The 20,906-nt window shown below is 38.4% G+C and overlaps 1 protein-coding gene across 7 annotated transcripts in view; it reads right to left on the reverse strand.

Annotated features, from left to right (window-relative positions):
• SPON1 (spondin 1) overlaps positions 1–20,906 on the reverse strand; it is a 329,330-nt gene that overhangs the window by 177,847 nt on the left and 130,577 nt on the right. The window contains exon 1 of one of the 7 annotated variants that reach the window (XM_048948283.1): positions 19,777–19,945. The exons of 5 other annotated variants lie outside the window; for them this stretch is intronic. In XM_048948283.1, the coding sequence (XP_048804240.1) occupies positions 19,777–19,804 (28 nt within the window). In that variant the 5' untranslated portion in view covers positions 19,805–19,945. Of the gene's footprint in view, positions 1–19,776; positions 19,946–20,906 lie in introns of those variants that run through there. One more of the 7 variants, XM_048948291.1, reaches the window with a different exon arrangement.

The raw sequence follows: 20,906 nt of genomic DNA on the forward strand, positions 1-20,906 counted from the left end.
GTAAATTCGTATGAGGGCTGTCCAAGGTGGTATATGTGTGAAGAGTGCCAGGACAAAAACTGAGTGCCCGAAGATGAGAATACATCAGTAGGATCTACTGAAACAAGAACCTGGCTTAGCTGGGTTTTGTTCATCTGTTTCATTTTTAAGTCTCATTTCTTGGTGTTTGGTTTCACCTGACAGAGGTCTAAGTTCTGCACTCTCTCGCCCGCAAACCTTTGTGAAAACAAGAGAAATTCAGATCACTTTTTCAATCAGTGATTACTACAGCAAGCACAGTACACAGAGGAGCCGATCACGAACATCTATATGATTCAATTACCAAGAAGCTGGTAAATCTAGCATTTAAAAGTAGTACGATTTTTTATTTTGTTGTTTCAGTCATTTCCATTTTTTCCTAAAGACAGAAGTAAGTTTTAGATGCACGCTGTGTTGGTAAATTCACACAGCAGTTAACAAAGGGTTATTACAGTGAGAATTAACCACCTAGAAATTCAAAACCATCAGAAAATACCACAGAAAAAACCTAGAAACCCTAACAGTCAGAAAACACGTTCCCTAAACCCTAACTTGTTACCACGTGATTCTCAGTTAAAGTCTTGGGTGTGATTGCTGGAGCAAGCTGGTAACACAGAGGTCAAGAGCTCAATAGAACAGATCTATAACTGACTTATGAAGGCCTTGCCAAAGGCAAATAAAGCAAAGTGAAGAGTGAACGAAGAAGGAATCAAGGAATGGTGACTGGAATCAGAGAAACAGTGATTCACAGAACTGAATATTTAAGGCTATTTGCAGCATGTGTGCATTTCTGAAAATCTCTTTGGCCAATTAAATACAAAATGAAGGAAAACAATATTATAACAACAACAGCTTCCTCCAGCAGGACATAGAAGGAAAGCAAGATGTTCCAGGGATTAGAGTTATGGTGATAAAAGTCTCAGAAGAGTGCAGTGCTTGTGACAGAGTTAATTTGCAATAACTTTTAGGTCAGGGTGGTCTCAGAGCTGTTTTCTTTCTCAGAACACACTGAGAAAGAAAAAAAAGATTTATCTGTAAAGTTGAGAATAAGTGACTTTAGGAGTTCAGCTCTCTGGCTGCAACACATCCCAGGGATAGGAAGCCGAGCAACCAGAGATGATTCTTAAGGTCTGGGATAGACTTTCTTCATGCACCACAGAGCATCCCATTCTACTCCTGTAATATGAAGTCTGATTTAAGGCTTTCCATAACTATTTTGAACATGAAGCTCAACTGGCAATGCAAGCAAGGTAAAACACCCCTGTTGTCATTTAACTCATCCTCACAAAGACAGCAGATGTCTGTAAAGCAAAATATACTGGAAGACATCTTAAGGAACTGCACTTAGACTCAAAGAGCCATCTCAATAGGAAAAGACCTTCAGGATCATCAAGTCCAACCAGCAGCCGGACCGACAGAGTTCCATCACTAAACCATGTCACTTAATGCCACAAAGAGCACTGAGAGCCTGGGCTTGTGCAGAATTAGAAAATCAGGAATGATCAAGCATTTACACAGTGAAAAGAAAGCACCATTCCCTTTAGCTATCCTGTTGCCCTGGGTAAAGTTTCCTGGTTCTTGGTTACTTGTTGCTTTCCAGGACAACGCACGTAAAATCTCTGACTTGCAAAGTGATTGCAAACACAGAATTAAGTTTGAATTCAAGTCATCTGAAAACATAGGTCTTGGGAATCAAAATCCAGCAGATATTCCTGCTTTGCTTTTTAAAAGATTGATGTTTCATACATTTTACCATCGTGAATTTTTGTGCTTCAGAAGATAATCTGCGATACTGACTGCTCCCTAAGCTAATGAAAATCACTTCCTTCTGAAAATATGAATGCTCAGAGGCAGAAACCTGTAGCAGAGCCCACGGAGAAGCAGACCAATCTCCAGACCATCACTCCTTGAATTTTATCAGCATTCCTCCATTCTTTATGCAGCTGATTTCAATAAACAGATTGACAATAGTAAAAATCTAAGAAGACATCATTAAACTGTGTTCAAGACACCTCAGTTCTGACACAGTTGAAGACGTTTTTTAGGAGACCTTCCACATAATAAAAATGTTTTTTCCCTGAACTGCTGCCAGGGAAAGTTCCTCTGGGAATACAGTTATCTAAAGCAGATGGGAATTAGACTAATTGGTGCCCAAGTGATTTTTTAATTAACCAATTGTGCTTCTTTGTTTTATTTCTTGTCTAGGTGTTTAGACTTCTTTAGGTTTCCACCATAGTCCCTTCCCACTGAACACATGTTCTGCCAAATGCAGATGAAGCTTTATTTTCAGTTGTGATGGTTGGCAAATGCTGCATTACATAAACAAGTTACTAAAACTGTTAGTCTTACAGAAGAGAACATGAAGTGCACACTGAATGTTTAACATAGACTGAATGTGAGAAAACATGAAATGTTTTAGAAACAAAGAACGCAGTGGTATTCTGGAGAGGATGAAATGTCTTGCTCCAGAAGGTATGTACAAGACATACTAATAAAGCTATCTTTACTAACCTACAGAATAAAAGTACTGAACACAGCTAGGCAAAGAAGGAACTTCTTCACTTCTGAAATCTCCAGCTGAGGTAACCCAGGAACAAGAACACGTGGGCTCAGAGCTGCTCACTGTTTCAATCAAAGGGTCTTTCAGGGCACATAAAGGCTAGATCCATCTTCTCAGTTGTTTTTGTGTTGTTTTTTTTTTCTTTAACCTGCCAAAATATATCCTTCAGAAGATGCTCATTAGGTGATAGCTAAGTAGAAATAATGCTTATGCAGCTGTGAGACAACCTGTACTTACACGACTGCACATTTTAGATGGTTCCTGGCTTCACTGAATAAACAGGAAAATGATGCATATCAGCTGAAGGCATAATTTCTTATTTGTCTGTTGTAGTGCTCAAATATGCACATTCTTCATAGGCTCTGTCACTTTACGCTCCTATACAATAACAGTGCTAACCACGTAAGTTAACTTTGATGGCAAAAATACGCAGCATCTTAAAATCCTAAATCAATCCAACCTACCCATCAGATGCTTACATCTCCAATGTTAAAAGATGTCTAGTTATGAGAAACAACACAACAAAATGATGAAAACCTTAATCACAGAATATCCCGAGTTGGAAGGGACCCATAAGGATCACCCAGTCCAACTCGAGAGCAGATCCTGAAAACATCACAAGTCCAGCAGGAATTAATGTGGAAAGTTTCTATCCAAAAAGGCTGCCACCTATTTGCCTTTCAAGGAACCTGCGAGACACACACCCAGTTATAAGGCACAGAAGAACATTTGCTCATGCCAAAAGAAAATATGTCAAAAAAAAATACAAGAAAAATAAAAGCAAAAACAAGGCATTTAAGATAGCATCTATGTTATTATGCTGAGCCTATCAAAGTATTAGAAATATTTCAGTTTCATTAAGTCATACTAATTTTTAACCTTAAGTACATTTGGGAACTGCCTCCTAACTGGGCAGCCATATACAGGAACTCCAAACTCAGCATTTGAAATAAATTGGAGATGTTAAAAACAAAAACTGAAGTGACAACCAATCACATTTGCACACAAAAACACCAAGAAACCCACAGCAGTGCTAATAAAAATACCAAAATGAAGCTTTAGATTAAGGAAAAACTGAGACATAGGAACTTCTACTTTTCTAAAAAGAGCTGGGGCTTATGTTAAATAATTCCTGCAAGTAAAACGGAAATTGGAGCTTTAGTATGTACCCAGCCACAGCTTTTGTCTACATCAGTTTTCTTTAGATACAGCCCAATTCCAAAAGTATTTTCCAGTATACAGTTTTTAATCAGCATATACATATATATATATATATATGTGTATATAAAACCAACAGATTACATCTTGGTTCTGCTGGATTGAGAAGGGTAGAAACATGACTTAGAAAAAACACAAAACCAATAACAGAGAGATCATCTTCTACCATTTGGTTTTGAGAACCCAGTGAAGGCAAACTGAATCCCCAGAACCTGTGGCCACACAGTGGCCTCACCAACATTCATGTTCACAAACCTGTCACAGCTTCAACTCTGCTGTGACTTCTGGCACAGAACTGAGAAGGAACAGTGATGGCAATGGCATTTCACAAATAGGAGTGAATTTTAAAACTCTCCTACATCTGGAAGAAAATCTTAAGCAGAATTGCAGACTCAGTTGGGTACGTGCCTTAGAGTAGGTTCTCCATAAAAATACGGTTGTGTTTGTGATTTGATAAGTATAGCAGGATATTTCATACAAACTAATAAATACAGAAGTCCCAAATAAAAAGCACATGAATTATTCTCGGTTACCAGAGCTAAAGCAGCCCAGGTCTGGTGAGAGGGAAATTAGAGGAAAGTCCATTAACTAATATCACACAATGTTTTTGTTCGCTTGCTTTTGTTTTTCACTCCTATGAATTTTCATTACACACCCATTTGATGCTTAAAAGATAGACTTTGCTGAGGTGTTTTGCCCACAAGAGAAATTGCTTTTAGAACAGAAAAAGATATATATATATATATATATGTATATATATATGAATACTTGTATATTGATTAAAAAAATGTACTGCTAAATAGCATTTTTAAACCCTCCAGCAAAATGGCAAACTGGTGAAGGTAACACCTTTTCAGAACAGCAGCTACATCTCCATGCTAACTCCGCTCATCTTTCTGGAGGTCGACATGTCACTGTCTATTAGTCACTGGACACAAAATAACTCAATTTCCAGCTCCCCCAAGAAAATACAGGTTGCATATAACAGTTAGATTTGCATCTCAGCTCCAGAATTCACCTAACTTCAGACGGGCTTCTAATAAACTGTATGAGATGTAAGCTCTGATTCCTTTCAGACAGCAGGGAAGCGAGCAGTCCTGCAAGCCAAAACAGCGCCTTGGTAAGCCAGACTCTGGTCATTCCTCATCATTATTTTTTTCCTGATCATCAAGCATGTTCTGACAATCATAATCTCCTTCAACAATGAATAATAACTGTATAACTAAAGATTTAAACTCAATGGCACAAGTATTCAATTGCCAGGCAATCACTACAATATATTTTTTTTTTCCACTTTGGTCCAATTCTGTTTGAAAAAGAAGAACTACTGACCTTGCACAGCAATCTGCTCAACAGAGCAGTGCTGGCAGCATAGCATCTAAAGGTCTGTGCTCAGAGTGAGAGGGCTCCATCAGATTCTGCATGTAAAAGCTACTAAGAAGCCAGATAACATTATGGAAGGATGTCAAGAGACATGAAGAGAGATACAATAAGGAATACTTCTCTAGACCACCTACTCCTGCAACTTGCAAAATTAACTGCACTGTTTGTGTGAATATGCTTTCAGATAAACCCAGTCTTTTCTCATGACTGTAACAGCAAAAAAATCACCTCCATTCACCGCACAGCACTTGAACATTCATACTTCCAATCACAGACAGGAAGCACAGAAATTAGTCAGGAAAAAACAGAGGTCATTCAATTTTCAGAATACAGATCAGACTCCAGCCAAGCTCACTCCAGCTTCAGAGCCCACTTCTTACAGGGGTTGATAACAATAATTCCAGAGACACTAACAGCTTTTTCCTGTTTAAGTTATCACTGACTGTTCTCCCTCTAAAGTGTCCAGAAAGGAAAAGACTCTGCATGGTTCTGCAGTGTTCATTCCAAGTTTAAGTGCTCTGGTTGACAAAAATTCATAGCCAGGTCTATCCCGTGCAACACACTAATATCTATCAAGCATTTCACATCAATTATGACAATTTTCTTATTTTTTTTTCCCCACAATAAACTGCTCTGAAAACCAGAAAGAGCATTGTAAAAAACATCTGATTGGATTATGGTGTAATAGGCTATTTGGATTCAGATAAAACCCAGACCAATACATTAATACATGCTGTAATTTTGAGTAACACTCTTTTGCAATTTCAATTTTTGCTCATAGCACACACTGCCACTGCTTTATACATAGTAAGTTAAGTAGACCCGAGTATCACATAAAAAAGCACTTCAAAAAAAGTGAAAGACTAATTGAACTATCCTGTCTATCTGAAATAATGCTAACTACATGACATATATTCACCTTTGCTGTAAAGATCAACTGATGTGTTTTATCAATTAAATACACAAAAGCTACAGTTTGTTTTGCAGAGTTGCATCTCTCAAAACACCATTTATCTTTAATAATTCTTCTTTCTTATTGTGCAGTACTAAAACACTTCAACACATCACTCCATCTCAAGAGCTGCCCTTGTCCAAAGGGTTTGCATAGCCGAAGTGTTCTTTCAGTGACCCCAGGGAAAGCGAAGCTCAGTTTGTAGAGCCACACAGCTTAAAGTGGAGAAATGAGACCCTGCACAAGCGTTGCACAAAGACCAAATTATGGGAATTTGTATTCTGAAGCTCACTAATGTGGACCTATGCTGATCAGGACGCACAACAAGTGGCCTACTTCAATCTAAGCGAAAAGTGGCCTACTCCTCCTAGACCTATGTTATTTCCCATACACATATCAATGAAGTATACAGGCGTCAGGAATTTAAATAAGTTACATCAAATCCAGCTCACTGGAATAATTACTTAGCTCTCGTGCTGCTTATTGCAAAGCTGTTAATCAAAGTAGCCAATATATGTTTTTTTCTATATATCATCCTATTTAGATTTGGATTATCAAGTTATCTGGCATCTGAAATAACACAGCACAAGCACTACAGTATCCACACTGAACTTCTAACTAGTCTTTTCATTAGCAAAAGCGAAGAACCTGAACTCCTACAGCAATTTAATGATTCAGTGTGCAGTATGAACTGTCTGCTGGTTTAGCACTTATCTAATTCCTAGTCACAGCATTTATTTAGGAGGCAATTCAATGTTTTTTCCTTAATTGTTATATCAAAGCAGTAAGACACAAGGATTGGAAAACAGCTCATTTACATAGCAAAAGCTGGAGGATGGTCTGCTGAAAAGTTTGTTCCATCTCCCAGCGCTTTCAGCAAAGCTTGAGAAATGTCTGAATTTACTTAGCACTTTAAGAGGAAAGCATAAGGAGCAAAAGAAAGCAAGGAAAATGTTTGGATTTCAACTTTCAGTATTTGGGTTCACAAATAACTTACTCTAGAGACAAAGTACAGCTCCAGATCACAAGCGTTCAAATGTTAGGTTTTGTTTTCAGGCTTCTGAGATAGGAAGTCAAACACAAATTCAAACCTCAGTATAGTTCCTGAAACATGGAAGCCTAAAGCAAAGTAATTTTTGCTTATGGGCTGTGAAGGAGAAGGTAGCAGAGTCTCCATCAGTGTTTTTGGGCAAATGTAACAAAGTATTAATGAGAAATGAGTGTGAATGCCTGCCCTTTCTAAGAGGTTTATGAAACAATGGTTCTCCCCCTACCCCAGAAGTCATCTTTTCCCTTAAGAAAACCTTCAGGTATAACTGGAGCTTACGCAGAGTATTGAAAATTCATTAAAACTGATGCAGACATTCAGACAAACTGAACGCTTCCGTAAGAGTGATCTGGCTGAGTTGGAATTTGGAATTGATGTACTGGGATAGAAAAGTACTTTCAAGTATGAAAACAACTTTTATGGAACTGATGCCAGCAAGTTACACACTCACTTTGACACAGAATATTCACATATTTCCATTTCAAATGTAGCACAGAGAGCAAAGGTATCTAGGCATTATCACAGGTACCAGTGTGTGACCACTTTTTTTCCCCTCAGACCCATAGTTTAACTTATGATTGTTTGATCAGAATTTACTTCATCTGCTCTTCATCTGATTTCAGATTTCACCTGTAAAAACAATTCTCATTTCCAAAGTTGAAATAGTCCAAAGAAGAGAAATCCTATCCCTGTTGAATCTCAACAGGTCCATCAATTCAGACTGCTCACATTACAAAAAGGGTTCTCAGATGTTGAGAAGTTTGCTAAATTAGGAAGTGGGGATATTTCTACAACGCTCGAGACCATAGAGATAGCTGCATCCCACTAAAGCAACAATTCATGGAATTCAGTGCTTCCAAAGCTAGGCTTTATTTGAGGCCAAACAAACGTATGGCAGAACCTGACACACTCCAGAGGCTCAAGCTTCTGGCATGACTGAGATAAAGTTATCTATTACAAACAGGGGAAAGGAATCCACCATACAAAAAAATACTTGCGTGATGTAACAACCAGAATTCAGTTCCTTGCACTTAGAATTTTTTCCCCTCTGATGCCTTGACACACATAACCATGCAATCAGATGGGTAACTCAATGGGAACCATTTCAACAAGTCTGACCATGAAATATTGAAAGTGTAGTTAAAATTCAGGGGTAGCATTTCAAAATAGAATATTTTTAAAAGGTCAAGTGTATGTTCAAGAATAAAACTGCAAGGCATTAATAACCTAATGATCTCAAATTCACACTCGTAACTCACCTCACTTTCAAATCGTTTGAATGAACATTTCCTCCTCTGTATCCCGAGCTGCTAATTTATCACACATTTCTAAGAGGCAGATAAATTAATTTGGATTAAAAAAAAAGTTGCCAGAGTGATAGTTTATGACTATAAACCACATTTGGGAACCTTACTAAGATTTGCTGTTAGAAAGAGACAAGACATAAATTGAGTTCCAAACAGAATGTAGTGTTCCGTATGTTTTATAAAAGACCTTTCAGAAGTTCAGAAGACCTGTAACAGACAATAGCAGTTCCAATTAATTTCTAAATGACTTCTGCCCAAATTCCTTTCACTCACTTCTTAGATTTCAACATATGATGCCTGCATTCTAGATAGACGGGAAAAGGAAACATCTTAGACTTACTACCTAGGAAGGCCTGGAAATCTGTGCCTGTATTACAGAAAATTCAACTCAATCATGGCAGGACTTTTTCCTGCAGTACAGATCATCTTGTAGCAGTGGGCTGTAGAACCAAATACTACAGTCAGAAAACAGTTTTAAGAGAAAGTTCTTTATAAAAAATTAAGCAAGTACCAACATCAAACCTTACATGAAAAAAATACAGCTTTCAGCACAAGATAGCCTGTTCTCACAGGCTACGCAATTCTCCTATATTGACTAACGACAGTTCTGGAACAGATAGCATTTAACCAAATCTGTTCTCCTTTCTGTGTAACTGCCCTAATGAAACCAATGAGAATACCCCTGTACAAGACCAGTTTTCCAAAGGCATCTGAACTCCTCATCCCAAAAGAAAATAGGCTGCAAAATATTTTTATACAGGCAGGTATTGACAGGACAAAGGAAAATGGCTTTAAACTGCAAGAGCATTTAGACTAGATATTAGGATAGATATTAGAAAGTCTTTACTGTGGGAGTGGTGTGACACTGGAACAGATTGCCCACTGAGGTTGTGGATTCCCCCTCCCTGGAAAGACTGAATACCAGGCTGAAGGGGGCTTTGAGCAGCCTGGTCTAGGGGGAGGTATCTCTGCCTATAGCAGGGCATTGGAACTAGATGATCTTAAAGGTCCCTCCCAATCCAAACCATTGTACGATTTATTAGATTAACAAATACCTCTGAGGAATTAAAACTTCAGTTTCAACCTGCCGTGCTCCTTATTCATGGAGATTTTTTTACAACAGCTTCAAGCAACATCACTAACCCAAGAACTACAAGCAGCATTAACGTATAGCTACTTAGAAGTCCCCACCACCAACTGATTTGGCAGGAAAATAGCAGAAACAACTTTTAAATTCCTGTCAGAATCAAAAGAAGGTGACTTTTGAAAATAAGAACAAAAAACAAAATAAAGGGAAATTAAATAGTAAGAACCCATAACCAAAACTGTTGTTGCTACTTAGCTAATAAACCAGGAAGGTCTCATAATTACACTCACGAGGTTTGAGAAGACATAGCAATTCCTATTCGATTGGAATCAGAAATGTTGCTTTTTAGTCAGTAGATGGTGCTGCTTCTTTCTAGCCCTCTCCATCACCATGAGTGCGGGATGAGGTAGATACAGCCCTGCATTGTGGAAGGTCTGTGGATGTGTTACTTGTAACTTGCTACGTGGCCAAGTAAGCAGCAGAAAGACAAGTTGTCTTTCTAAATCAGCACAGCTGTTATGAACTTGCTTTCAGCAAATATTTAGTGGAGAATAGCAGAGAGAGACAGACTGATTTTTTTACCTCTGGAAATTCAAGACAAATGCCAACTGGATCCCATAATGTTTCCTGTCCCTTGCCCACTGTCTATAAGGAGGAGAAGAAAAAAAAAAAAAAAAAGGAATTGCAAAGGTAGAACAGTTACTTCTCCACTTCAAAGTGAAGTTTGTCACTCTCAAAACCTCCCACCACTAGTCCTTCCATTTCACCAACTCAACACTCAGAGCAGAACAAGAAAACACTGCAGAAAGTGACCGTCACCCAAAGCCACAACAGCTTGTGTTGACAGCATCAGTGGCAATGGGATGCTGAAAGGCAGCATCCTTCGCACAACCAGTGAAACACAAGCCCTAAGCTGCTGCAAACACTGGCCCAACACAGCTCAGGTCAGCTGCTGTCTCTTGTTCCATCCCGCATTCAAACACAGCTTTTCATTTTCTGCCTCAACACCACTTCAGGTGCTTGTTGTTCCTAAAACCTCCTGGCTTTCACCTCAAAAGATGCTTAGATTTCAGAGAAAATTTTAAGTAACATAAGCGAAACATTCAAGTAGGTTAATGCATATATTAGCACAGTTAATGCAGTAGTAGTCAATTACTTAATCTGTACTTGATTTTATGTCTTTTAGCAAATCTGAGTATATTCTAGTGTATTATTTGAGCCCATTCTATTTGCTTAGCTCGACTCTATCAAAACAATTCTTTTGCTACCTTGAGAAGTCCGGGCATACTCTTACTTCTTCTGATACATTACTACACTTACGCCCTGCAGACATAACAGACCATAAGAACAATCTGATGTGAGAAATATTACTTGCTTTACCATTGCATATTAGGACTGGTGTGCTGGCCTGGAGCCATACAGGAAAAAGCATAGAGTAAATCAGACAGCTTCACTTTCATTACATATATTTTGATTCATCAGTGAAATCAGACTGGATGTTCTACTGAGTTCAACAGCATGCAACACTTAGGTGCTTAATCTAAGTTTTCTGTACAGAAGGCCTTGATCTCAGCAAAGACAGGACCCTAAGGGATTTCTTGGTCTTTCACATTTAAACTGGAAAAAATCTTGAGGTTCATCTCTTGCTTTCGATCGGTCCTGACTGTCATAACTGAAATCTGAAAGCAGAAGTGTACAACAAAAAAAAAGAAAGGAAAAAAAAACAATGAAAAAGATTCTAAGTATCCCAAAAGCTGAAAAATCAATTTATTCTCATTAGATGTTTATAAACTGAATTGCATGATTCTTTTTTGTCCATGTGACCATCCAGATCATTTACTCTGAGCAACACACATTTTTTTTCTTTGACATAGCAAAGATTTTTTTTTTTTTTAAATCAGCTTCAAACGAGAAGTTTTAGACCCACAATCACATTAATGATAGTAAAAAAAAAAAAAACAAAAAAACCCAACAATTGTATTCATTTGGTTTTTATTTTGACAGTTGGACTGGAGGATCTTGGACGTCTTTTCCAACCTTAGTGTTTCTGTGATCAAATAAAAGGCAGTTGAACAGTAGAGCTTACACAACTGCTCTAAAATATAACCATAATAATAATACTACTGCCCCTCATTGGTTTCATTTCACATAGTGTGTAAGAGGAAAGCACCAGCTCAAGTATGGTCAAGGGCTCTTAGGAGAGTTCCTGCCTCACAGCCTGAAGTACAAACACAACGGACCAAACACGGATGCAAAATAGAGAAGGAAGCTACAAAGGAACAGGAAAGGTCATTGCAGAATTTCACTCTACAATCCCATCAGCGAGCAAAAGTGGAAAAAGCAGAGTTCTCCTCTCTGAAAAACAAAACCAAAGCAACTCAAAAGTTAGGCTTTTTAATCGCAGTCTTCACAAAGTAATAGCTGTGTCTGGAAGAAAAATAGCCGATAAAAAACTATGGATCAATCATTTGTATTTCCCTAATACTGACCTTGAACAAAGTGTTTGAGGGATTGTTTTTCAAGGGGAAAATACACATTTCCCAACATTTACCTGCATGGAAGATGTAGAAATAAACTGTGGGTAGTTGTTTCAGGTTTTTTTTTTCCCTTTAAAAAAAAAAAAAAAAAGAAAAAAAAAAGAAAAAAGAAAGGTATTTTGTATAGAAGGAAGAACCTACAGAATTCAGGGAAAGCTTGTGGTTGTTTTCCCGTTCCAAAGGTTACAAACTGAAAAAGACAGCCTTTATAAAAGCTAATTGACCATTTTTGACAGCATTTCAATGCTATTTAAATCCTTTAAAGTCTATTTAAGGCTGTTCTAATAAACGCTCATGCACATCCTTGTTACCATCATCCTCCAGAAATTATATATCTTTTCCTGCATCAGCTATGTAAACTGAAGTCATTCTTATCAATTTGAAGACAACACATTTAAATTTCTGTTTCTGTGCCCCACTCATCTGCCTGTTGCCATTGCAGGAACATTTTTCAAAGGCTATTCCTGCACTGTTCCAAAATAGCACAGCAAACCACCAGGTACTATCATATTGACAGCTCTCATGAATTGCTTGGGGAATTGTTATGGTAACATTTAAAAGTACACCATGATTCCTGCATTATCTGCACAGAGCTCAGTGCAATTCTACCCACACTGAAAGCCTTTCCTCCTTTTCAGCCATGTCTCTTTTACAAGACCTTCTAATTGTCAGTGGAACATATCTTGATATCTTGATAAAAGCCTCAGAAGGCTGAGAGATGTTTTAGAAGTTGAATCAACTAATACAGTTCACAGGATTTGATGATGTTTGCTTATACCCACTCATAGCCTCCTCTCAAGGAAGCCTCATTTACCTTTTTGGAGAGGCTGTGGCTAGCAGTAAATAAGCTGATGCAGAAAAACATTGCAGAGCAAAAGGAAGAAAGTTCCTACCTTTTGAAATTTTACAGATGGTAACTTCTCAGCAAGACTACAAATTTGCAACAGGGAATGAAGCTTAAAATAATACGGAAATGAAGGACTTGTATTTGAGGGAATTATTAAAATACATCCGTATGTGAAGTGTTGTGAACACCCTGTAGTTTTACACCTCAAGTAGAGAAAATAGCAGATAATAATGATGAAATAGTAGACTCTTAGAAACAATTTGCAATTGCCACTTCAGAGGGCTTTACACAAGTCAGAACTACGCTGTGTACTCCTGCTATGCTGCTGCATCAAAATATATACATACTTCTCCACTATTTACAAGGGATTACATTATTTGGCAATGCAGGTAGTCTGCATTTTAATATTGTTTTGTTGCTTTTTTGAACAGCTCGGTTCTCATTGCCAATAAGTGTCTAAATAAGTAATGTCATTCTCAGTAGAACAAACACCAATGACTGCAAAGGAGATCCTGGTTGCATGTTAACCCTTACAGATCCACCAGCCTCTTCAGGTTCCCTTCAAAATCTAATTTCCTATTTTTCCAGGCACTTAAAACGCAGTGTGAAAAATGGAAGTGAAAAATGTCAGCATTAAAATACAGATGCGAAAGTCCATAAACGGGATTAGATTTCCATAACACTTAATGAAAAGTAGCTTCCACATAGAGAAAATACATTACTGCTCCAATATTTATTATGTAGTTCAACAATGCAAATAATTAAGAGACTGAGGAGAAAAAACCAGTTACAGTTCTTAAATACACATCGACTGTTATGGCTTGCTAATGGGAAGAAGGCAATTCTAAATCATAAACTGAAAATCCCAAAGCTGTAAGAAGGAAAATATAGAAAATTACTGACCAGCTGTGCAGGAGAAAGCTAATGCATATTGACTAGTGAAGGAAGCCAAGCTATTTTAATACAGCAGTGGTTACTGTGATTATATAAAGCAGAAAAATGCAAAATCCAAGTGTTACATCTATAATGCATTTTCAACTATACAAGTGGCACCCAAACAAGCTCAAAGGTATACAGAAGGAAAGGTGCTCATGTGAGTCGAATATATTACAGAACAACAGGCTAAACAATGGAGAGAAACTGGAGGAATAAGGAATTTCCATGTGGGGCCTTTTGAACAAGATAGGAAAAAAAAAGATCTGGTGAGGTGGTGTGGTGGAATGGAAATACTTTCACTCTGCCTGAAGGATGCTTAAATAAGAAATGAAGGTAAACATTCCCTTAAGCTGAGAAAGATGGACATGTATAATAAGAAAAAGAATACTTAGCCTGTAAGACCTGAATAAGTCTGAAATCCTCTAAGTTCAGACCTTTGTAAATACAGTGGTTTTTTTCCAACCTTAATGAATCTATAATTAAAAATTAAGAGATGAATTCAATCCAAAAGGATCCTGTGAGACTATTGGCCAGTGGCAGCAGAACCTGTCTGTGACGAGGCACATCCCTCCCACTGGGTTCTGCAGGGCAGAGCATGCAGGATGCTGGTAGCCCAGCTGCTGTGCCCTTGCCATTGGGCTGCAGCTCATTTCAGCACTGGCACACCACAGTTTTGGCTGCTCTGCTTTTTACCCTAAGTTCCACCACAGGCTCAAGAAAACATCCACGTTGACATTTATTCCAATAGATTATTACTATTCAGAGTTTCAGTTTAGCGTATCCAGCATTTTCTGAACCCTAAAGTACTCTGACTGCTCTTAATTATAACAGTTAATTTGGTTAAAGAGGCACTGTCTGGTTTTATTAATAACAAAGAGCTCCTAAAAACATTCAGTCTCTGTGCAAGATTGTCTGTTTTCTCTGTCTGTATGAACTCATTTTGCAGATGAATTTCAGCAATTCTATGTCGCTCATGCATAAAACGTATGGTAGAAAGAAAAACTAATCCAAGCATAAATACAAAGTTAATCCTTAAATCACATTTAGAAAACTGGAGAACTGCCCAAAGAAACCGGGCAATCAAAGTTATCAATGTTAAACAGCAAAGCAGGAAAATCCAATGGAAACTGAGGAACCCACAGCTAAAAGCAAGGTTAGTTAGCCCTATCACAAGAGGGCCACAGGTGAACCAGATGCACTACTAGACTACTTCAGAATGAGAACTACCTGATACACACAAACAGTTAAAATACTTCCATTTTTCTGAATGGCAATTACTTCTCACATTTATTTTCCTAACCACTCCAGCTAGAAGAACCCAGCTATTCAAATATTCCCATACAAAATTATACTAACAAAAATAATTCATTTAATAGTTTGTGTGTTGTTTTGCTATTTTTGCTCATCTAAACAGGAAAGGTTTTAAAATAACCAGCAGCCAACGCTACAGCCTTTCTGATCTGCTTCCAAATTACTCTGTTCACAAGATGACTGTAATTCTCTATTAGAGCTGATTGGGTCTGCTGACAAGGTACACAAATACAGCAGAAGTATCTCAAGCACGTCATCCAGTTCTCTGTAACAGCTGTTACAACGATCTGCATACAGTGCCCTGAAATCTCTAATTTAGTTCTCCATTTGGTAAATTTTTTGCACAGAGAGGATCAAAGATTAAAAACCACCCCCAAAACAATTAATAGAATAACCAGAATGATTTCCATTTGTGGCAGGATTTAAGCAGTCATGTCCATGCCCATTACCATTTCTCAGTTTTATAGTAAAACAAGCTCACAATACTTTTTTAAAGGGATACATATTGAGCATTTCCACACGTAGTCCGCATGTGTGGAATAACCATGTACCTTCTTTGGCCTGTAAACAAAGCCATAAACCAGACAACTTTCATCTTGCCTAACTGAAAAGATACTTTGATACTGCAAAACAATCTCTACCAGACGTTCTCAATATCCAATCAAATATAATGAAGTTATATTGTCACCTACATGCAAAGCAAAATTCCACTTGCACATCATAGCATATCTATGTTTTATGATGCTGAATTATTCCAACTTAGTTAACATGGATTTCCAGCATTAATGTTTTCTCCCCCACGCCGTAGCAACTTCACCCCAATCTCCGTGAACTCCACAACATGCTATTTCACTCCTCCAAAGGGCTAGCATTTACTTTTCGGTACTATGTTCCATCTAGATTTTACTCCATAGCAATCAGTAAGCCTGCTGATGAAACGTCCAGGTTTAAGAGAGGAACCATTCTTAGTAATACAGCCAGAACCTTGTTCACCTCTCAACAATGCACAGATTGCTATAACTGCAAGGAAGAATTCTATTAAACCTGGTAAAATTAAAATAAACAAACGAGCTCCACAGAATTCTTACAATTGCTTATAATGATTAGAAAACAGAAATGCACACAAGAGGCACTGTGCACGTGTAGCCTGTAAAGTCACTGTCTCTGTTCTTCAGAAGACTAACATTCTGAAGAAAATAAATTTAACAAAGTAGAGTGTTAGGAGAAAAAAAATGCCAAATAAGTAAAACTTACATGGAAGAAAATAACCACATTTTTTTTAGAAAATGCAGAAGTGTAAGTATCTGGAAGCCAAAGCATAGAAGTTTCCAAAACTTCAAATTCCTGAGAAACCAGCAGAGTTTTAGAAGCACCAAGAATCACTGACAAGTTTCAAACAGGTCTCTCACACCAAGATTTGCACAATGGGAAAAACAAACTGCGTTGAAACATTTTGATTTACATCTTTGTGTTTGGTGAAGTCACGTACACTCAGTGTTACATCCTGGCATTATCAAAGTCGAATTAGAAGGAAATTTGGCATTTCTACATTCAGAAAACTAGGATCTCCTAAAGCCTTTTCTCACATCGCAGGGAAGAACAGAAAAGATCTGCTAATAAAGAAATATTTTATGGAATTTATGGAATGCCTACAATCCGTATAGACATCTTTGCTTTTATTAAACAAAAACATTTCATAGACCTCCTCCAATTCCCATCCATGTGTTTAGGGGAGATGCAGAATCTGATCAGTTCAGTAATGACACTCGAAGCTCTTTGAGCTGATACCACTCTACTTCTAAAGTAGCTGAGCTTAGCTAGATCTAGCGCAAGTTGAAAAAAGTAAGACAATAACTAAGGCATAAAAATCACAGGGGGAAAGAGAAAGATTGAATTTTTGCAAGAGGCATTTACATAGAGAACTTAAAAAAAAAAAAAAAAAAAAAAAGAACAGTGTGTGAAATCATGCTTGGTACCTTCAAACAAGCATTCAGGCTTATTTTTACTTGCGAGACTGCTCATTGATTTGAATCCATGTTTCTTTGAAGTCTTTTTTGTTGGATAGGGTCCCTGATCTCTACCTGTACACCACCTTTATACACCTGAGTGGGCCACTCAGCACTGGTCCTTCCCCTTAACTCCGGAGATGAACCAGTATTTCATCAATATGAACAGAGATATCTACACTCAGCTTGTTGGATGGGATGGGCGGTTCTGTTTTCTGCTCAACTTCAATTACAAGATCGTCAATCTTTCAAGGCAGTCTTTCAATAGGTGTATTTTTTCCACCTCTAAGACAGGCATTTATCTTGAAGAGAAAGAAAAATACAGGAGAATATTAATTAAGAGTTTTTGGAGGCTTTCTGGTTTAATTTGGAAAATTATTTTACTATTGTTCTGTAGTTGAATAGTTACCAACACTCATAATCCAAGCCTTGGCACGAGCAAAGTCAATGGCAAGCATCCTGGTGGTTTCTGAGGGATTGGATTTGGTGCCTTAAAACAGTTGGCCTCTTCCACCGCATGCCCCCCATGAGCAATGTGCAATTCATTACACAGCATTAAAACAGTGAGTGGTCCAACCCCTGTTCTCCAAAGCATTTTACTGCATGTAAACTGCAGTGTAACATGACGTTACAAGACAATGCACATACCAAAACACTTCCTGGGAAGGAGCTGTAATGTGAAAGAATGAACTTTTTACAGAGATGGTAATTATTTTCACATGACAACCTACTGAATTACAGCAAAAATTGCTTTCTTAACATTGAATAAGCACTTCCATGAGAGCATGAAAAGCAACACTGCGGTTAAAGGCACGGCCTTACTTAATATGTTCAACATGGAAACATTTTGGAACACGTTCTTAATTATTCCTTCCTGTAAGAAGGCAGAAGCCATTACAATCTTCCTAATAGGCAGCAGACAAAACATGGAACCTTTGAACATCCTTACAGAACCCAAGGGCTGAACAGGACAACTTTACATGACTGCATTAGTACATTTAGGAGACAGCAATGGGCATCTTAGTGACCAGAATTAAAATTTAACAACTCCCATTATTTTCAGAAAAGAAATAGGGAATCTCGTAAATAAATTTCTTTTAAATATAGGTAGGGGAGAAATGGGAGAGAAAGCTGTCTTGCCTGCTCCATGTCCAAGAATCCCCCTTGAACACTCAGATGAGATTGCCTTGACCAGCAAGAACTTCACCTTCATACAAATCAAGCGATGAACAGATATTATCAATTTAGAAAAACTGCCTCAGCTATAATTCAGAGTTTTATGATTTATCAAAAAAAAAGTATCCGCTCAGAGCTGATTTAGTTCTAAGTTACAGATCTCATTGCTCTGCAGCATTCTCCATTTCTAAAAGAGAAAAGCATTCTCTTTTCTGCAGTTAGCACACCTTTTGAGGGAATAAATCCTTTTTAACACAGAAACAAAGGTTTTAGTGCTACCTCTAGCTATTTCCTCTGCCAGTGAATAGGATTTTTTCCTTCAAGACCCCACCTCCTCTCACATGCTACACAGAGAAGCCTGCTCATTTTCGGATACCTTTCAATGAGCATACAGAGCTGAAAATTGAACGCAACGTTGTCAAATATCATAGGTGTCCTTTCCTTATCACTTCTAGCGCTACATCGCTCTGCGTATTCTTGAAGAGATGTACACAATCATTCAGTACCACTTACATGCGAATTTGGACTCAAAGAGTAAAATCCTCTCAATGACATTCAGAGCTGCTACCTTCCAACAGTCTTAAGTATTCGGGCAAAGCCATCTAAGGTCTCCAGTTAATGCCACACATAGAATTAGACAACGACTTTACCTGCTTATACTAGTCCCAGGCCAAGTGAAATAGCTTTTGTCACAAAGCAGGGAAGCCACCAGAATCTTTTTGATGTGCCAGCTCTATGAATGTTCTTCTGTCGAGTACATTTGCTATCAAATTCAGCATAGAAAACACCTAATATTACTCTAGCAACTATGCAGAGGACTTCATTTTGGTAAGAGAAATCTGAAAGAGCCAAGCAAAGAAAAAAAAATAAGAGTTGTATAGATGACTAGGAGAGGTTCTCTTGCTAGCTTTTTTGGTGGATGCAAGGGAAATTTTTGTTATAAAAACACAACTTAGGTTGATTCCTGAATATGAAAAGATAAATTCACAAAACCCCTGGCAATATTACTAATCAGCAACTACCCCACAAATAACAGACAATTCTAATTGTTTGCCATATTACCAGACTGGACAACAAGTTGTTCTCAACTGAAAAAAAAGTTCTGGATCAAAAAATACCTTCAGAAATCACTGAGCAAGTTTTCTACCCCGCCGTAGGGTGGAAATTATGGAATAACTTGTTATACAAAGAATCTCACAAGGACTAGTACAAAATTACCATAAACCTTAACTGGAATTACTATAGCAAATGAAAAAAAAAAACCAGCTAGATACACACATGCACTAAATTTTGGTTCTAAATTTTAGTTAAAATGTATTTTCACCTGTGCATTTTGATAGAGCTCTTTAAGGGTGAGCTTCTGATAAGCTTACCCTGGCTTTCGGCATACCTTTTACACAAGTCTGAAGAAAAAACATTCAGCAGTTTCAGTAGCTTGGAGACAGCAGCACCAGTTCCACTGCGGCCAGTGAAGCCCAAGGAGCTCCACACTCGTGCAAGCATTCCCCAAAAGCAATGCACTGCACCCCGATTTAGAGAGGAGCAACAGTGTACAGCATGGCAGAAGCTGTGGCTTGAGCTAAAATTGACTCCTAAGTCTCTGGGTGTGGGGAAGTGCCAGGTGAGGTTGGTCACAGCAAATGAGGCTGATTAATACCATCTGGCCTCCCCCCAGCCAGGCATCCTCTCACCTCTCACAGCTCCAGGTGTGCCAGGCAGAGAGGTGCTCCAGAGGCATTTCAGTGCCAGGGGACACTCAGGGGCTGGGAGAGGTGCTCCCCACTAGGAAGGGAATGTGGGAGCTGTGGGGCAGTTCAGTCTTCCCATGAGGGGTGTTCTGAGAAGGACACGGGATGCGCAGGGTGCCCTGAACAAGTCTGCAGGCTGGGCAGATGGGAGGGGATGGCTCCCAGCTGCAGGTAACAAGCCCCTGGAGCTACTGAGCACACAGCAGAGGCCAGGCCACCCAGAGGGGTCACAGGGTCAGTGCCCCAAGACACAGCTTTTGTCAGAGAATTAGGCTTAATCAGTCACCCTAAGATGCTAATTTAAAACATTATCATACACCTCTGCTTCCTGCTTCAGATATACTTCCAGATAAACCCTCATGGATTTCAGATGCACTTGATTTAGGCTTTTTTATTTGCTATTGCTGGGTAACAAAGAACACTGATGTCCTTCCCTCATTACCTTTGAGCAGCTGGTCTAGAGGGAGGCGTCCCTGCCTATAGCGGGGGGGGTTGGAACTAGATGATTTCACAGGTCCCTCCCAACCCAAATCATTCTGATTACATTTCAGGAATGCTTACTGAGAACATTTTCCTCTGACAACCCGATTTTTACTGTTGTTGGTTTTGGCTTATTAGTTTGTATTTTAAGCTGCATTTTAGCTCAGCACCATTTTTTATCCAATGCTTTCATAGGCAGATTGTCTCTGAGAAACTGAATGAGTTTGAGGAAATATTTATGTTTAGCAAGAGCTAAACAAACGACTGATGATGACCAAGACAGTAAAGCATC

This window comes from Lagopus muta, chromosome 6, assembly GCF_023343835.1.
Source record: "Lagopus muta isolate bLagMut1 chromosome 6, bLagMut1 primary, whole genome shotgun sequence".
NCBI lineage: Eukaryota > Metazoa > Chordata > Aves > Galliformes > Phasianidae > Lagopus > Lagopus muta.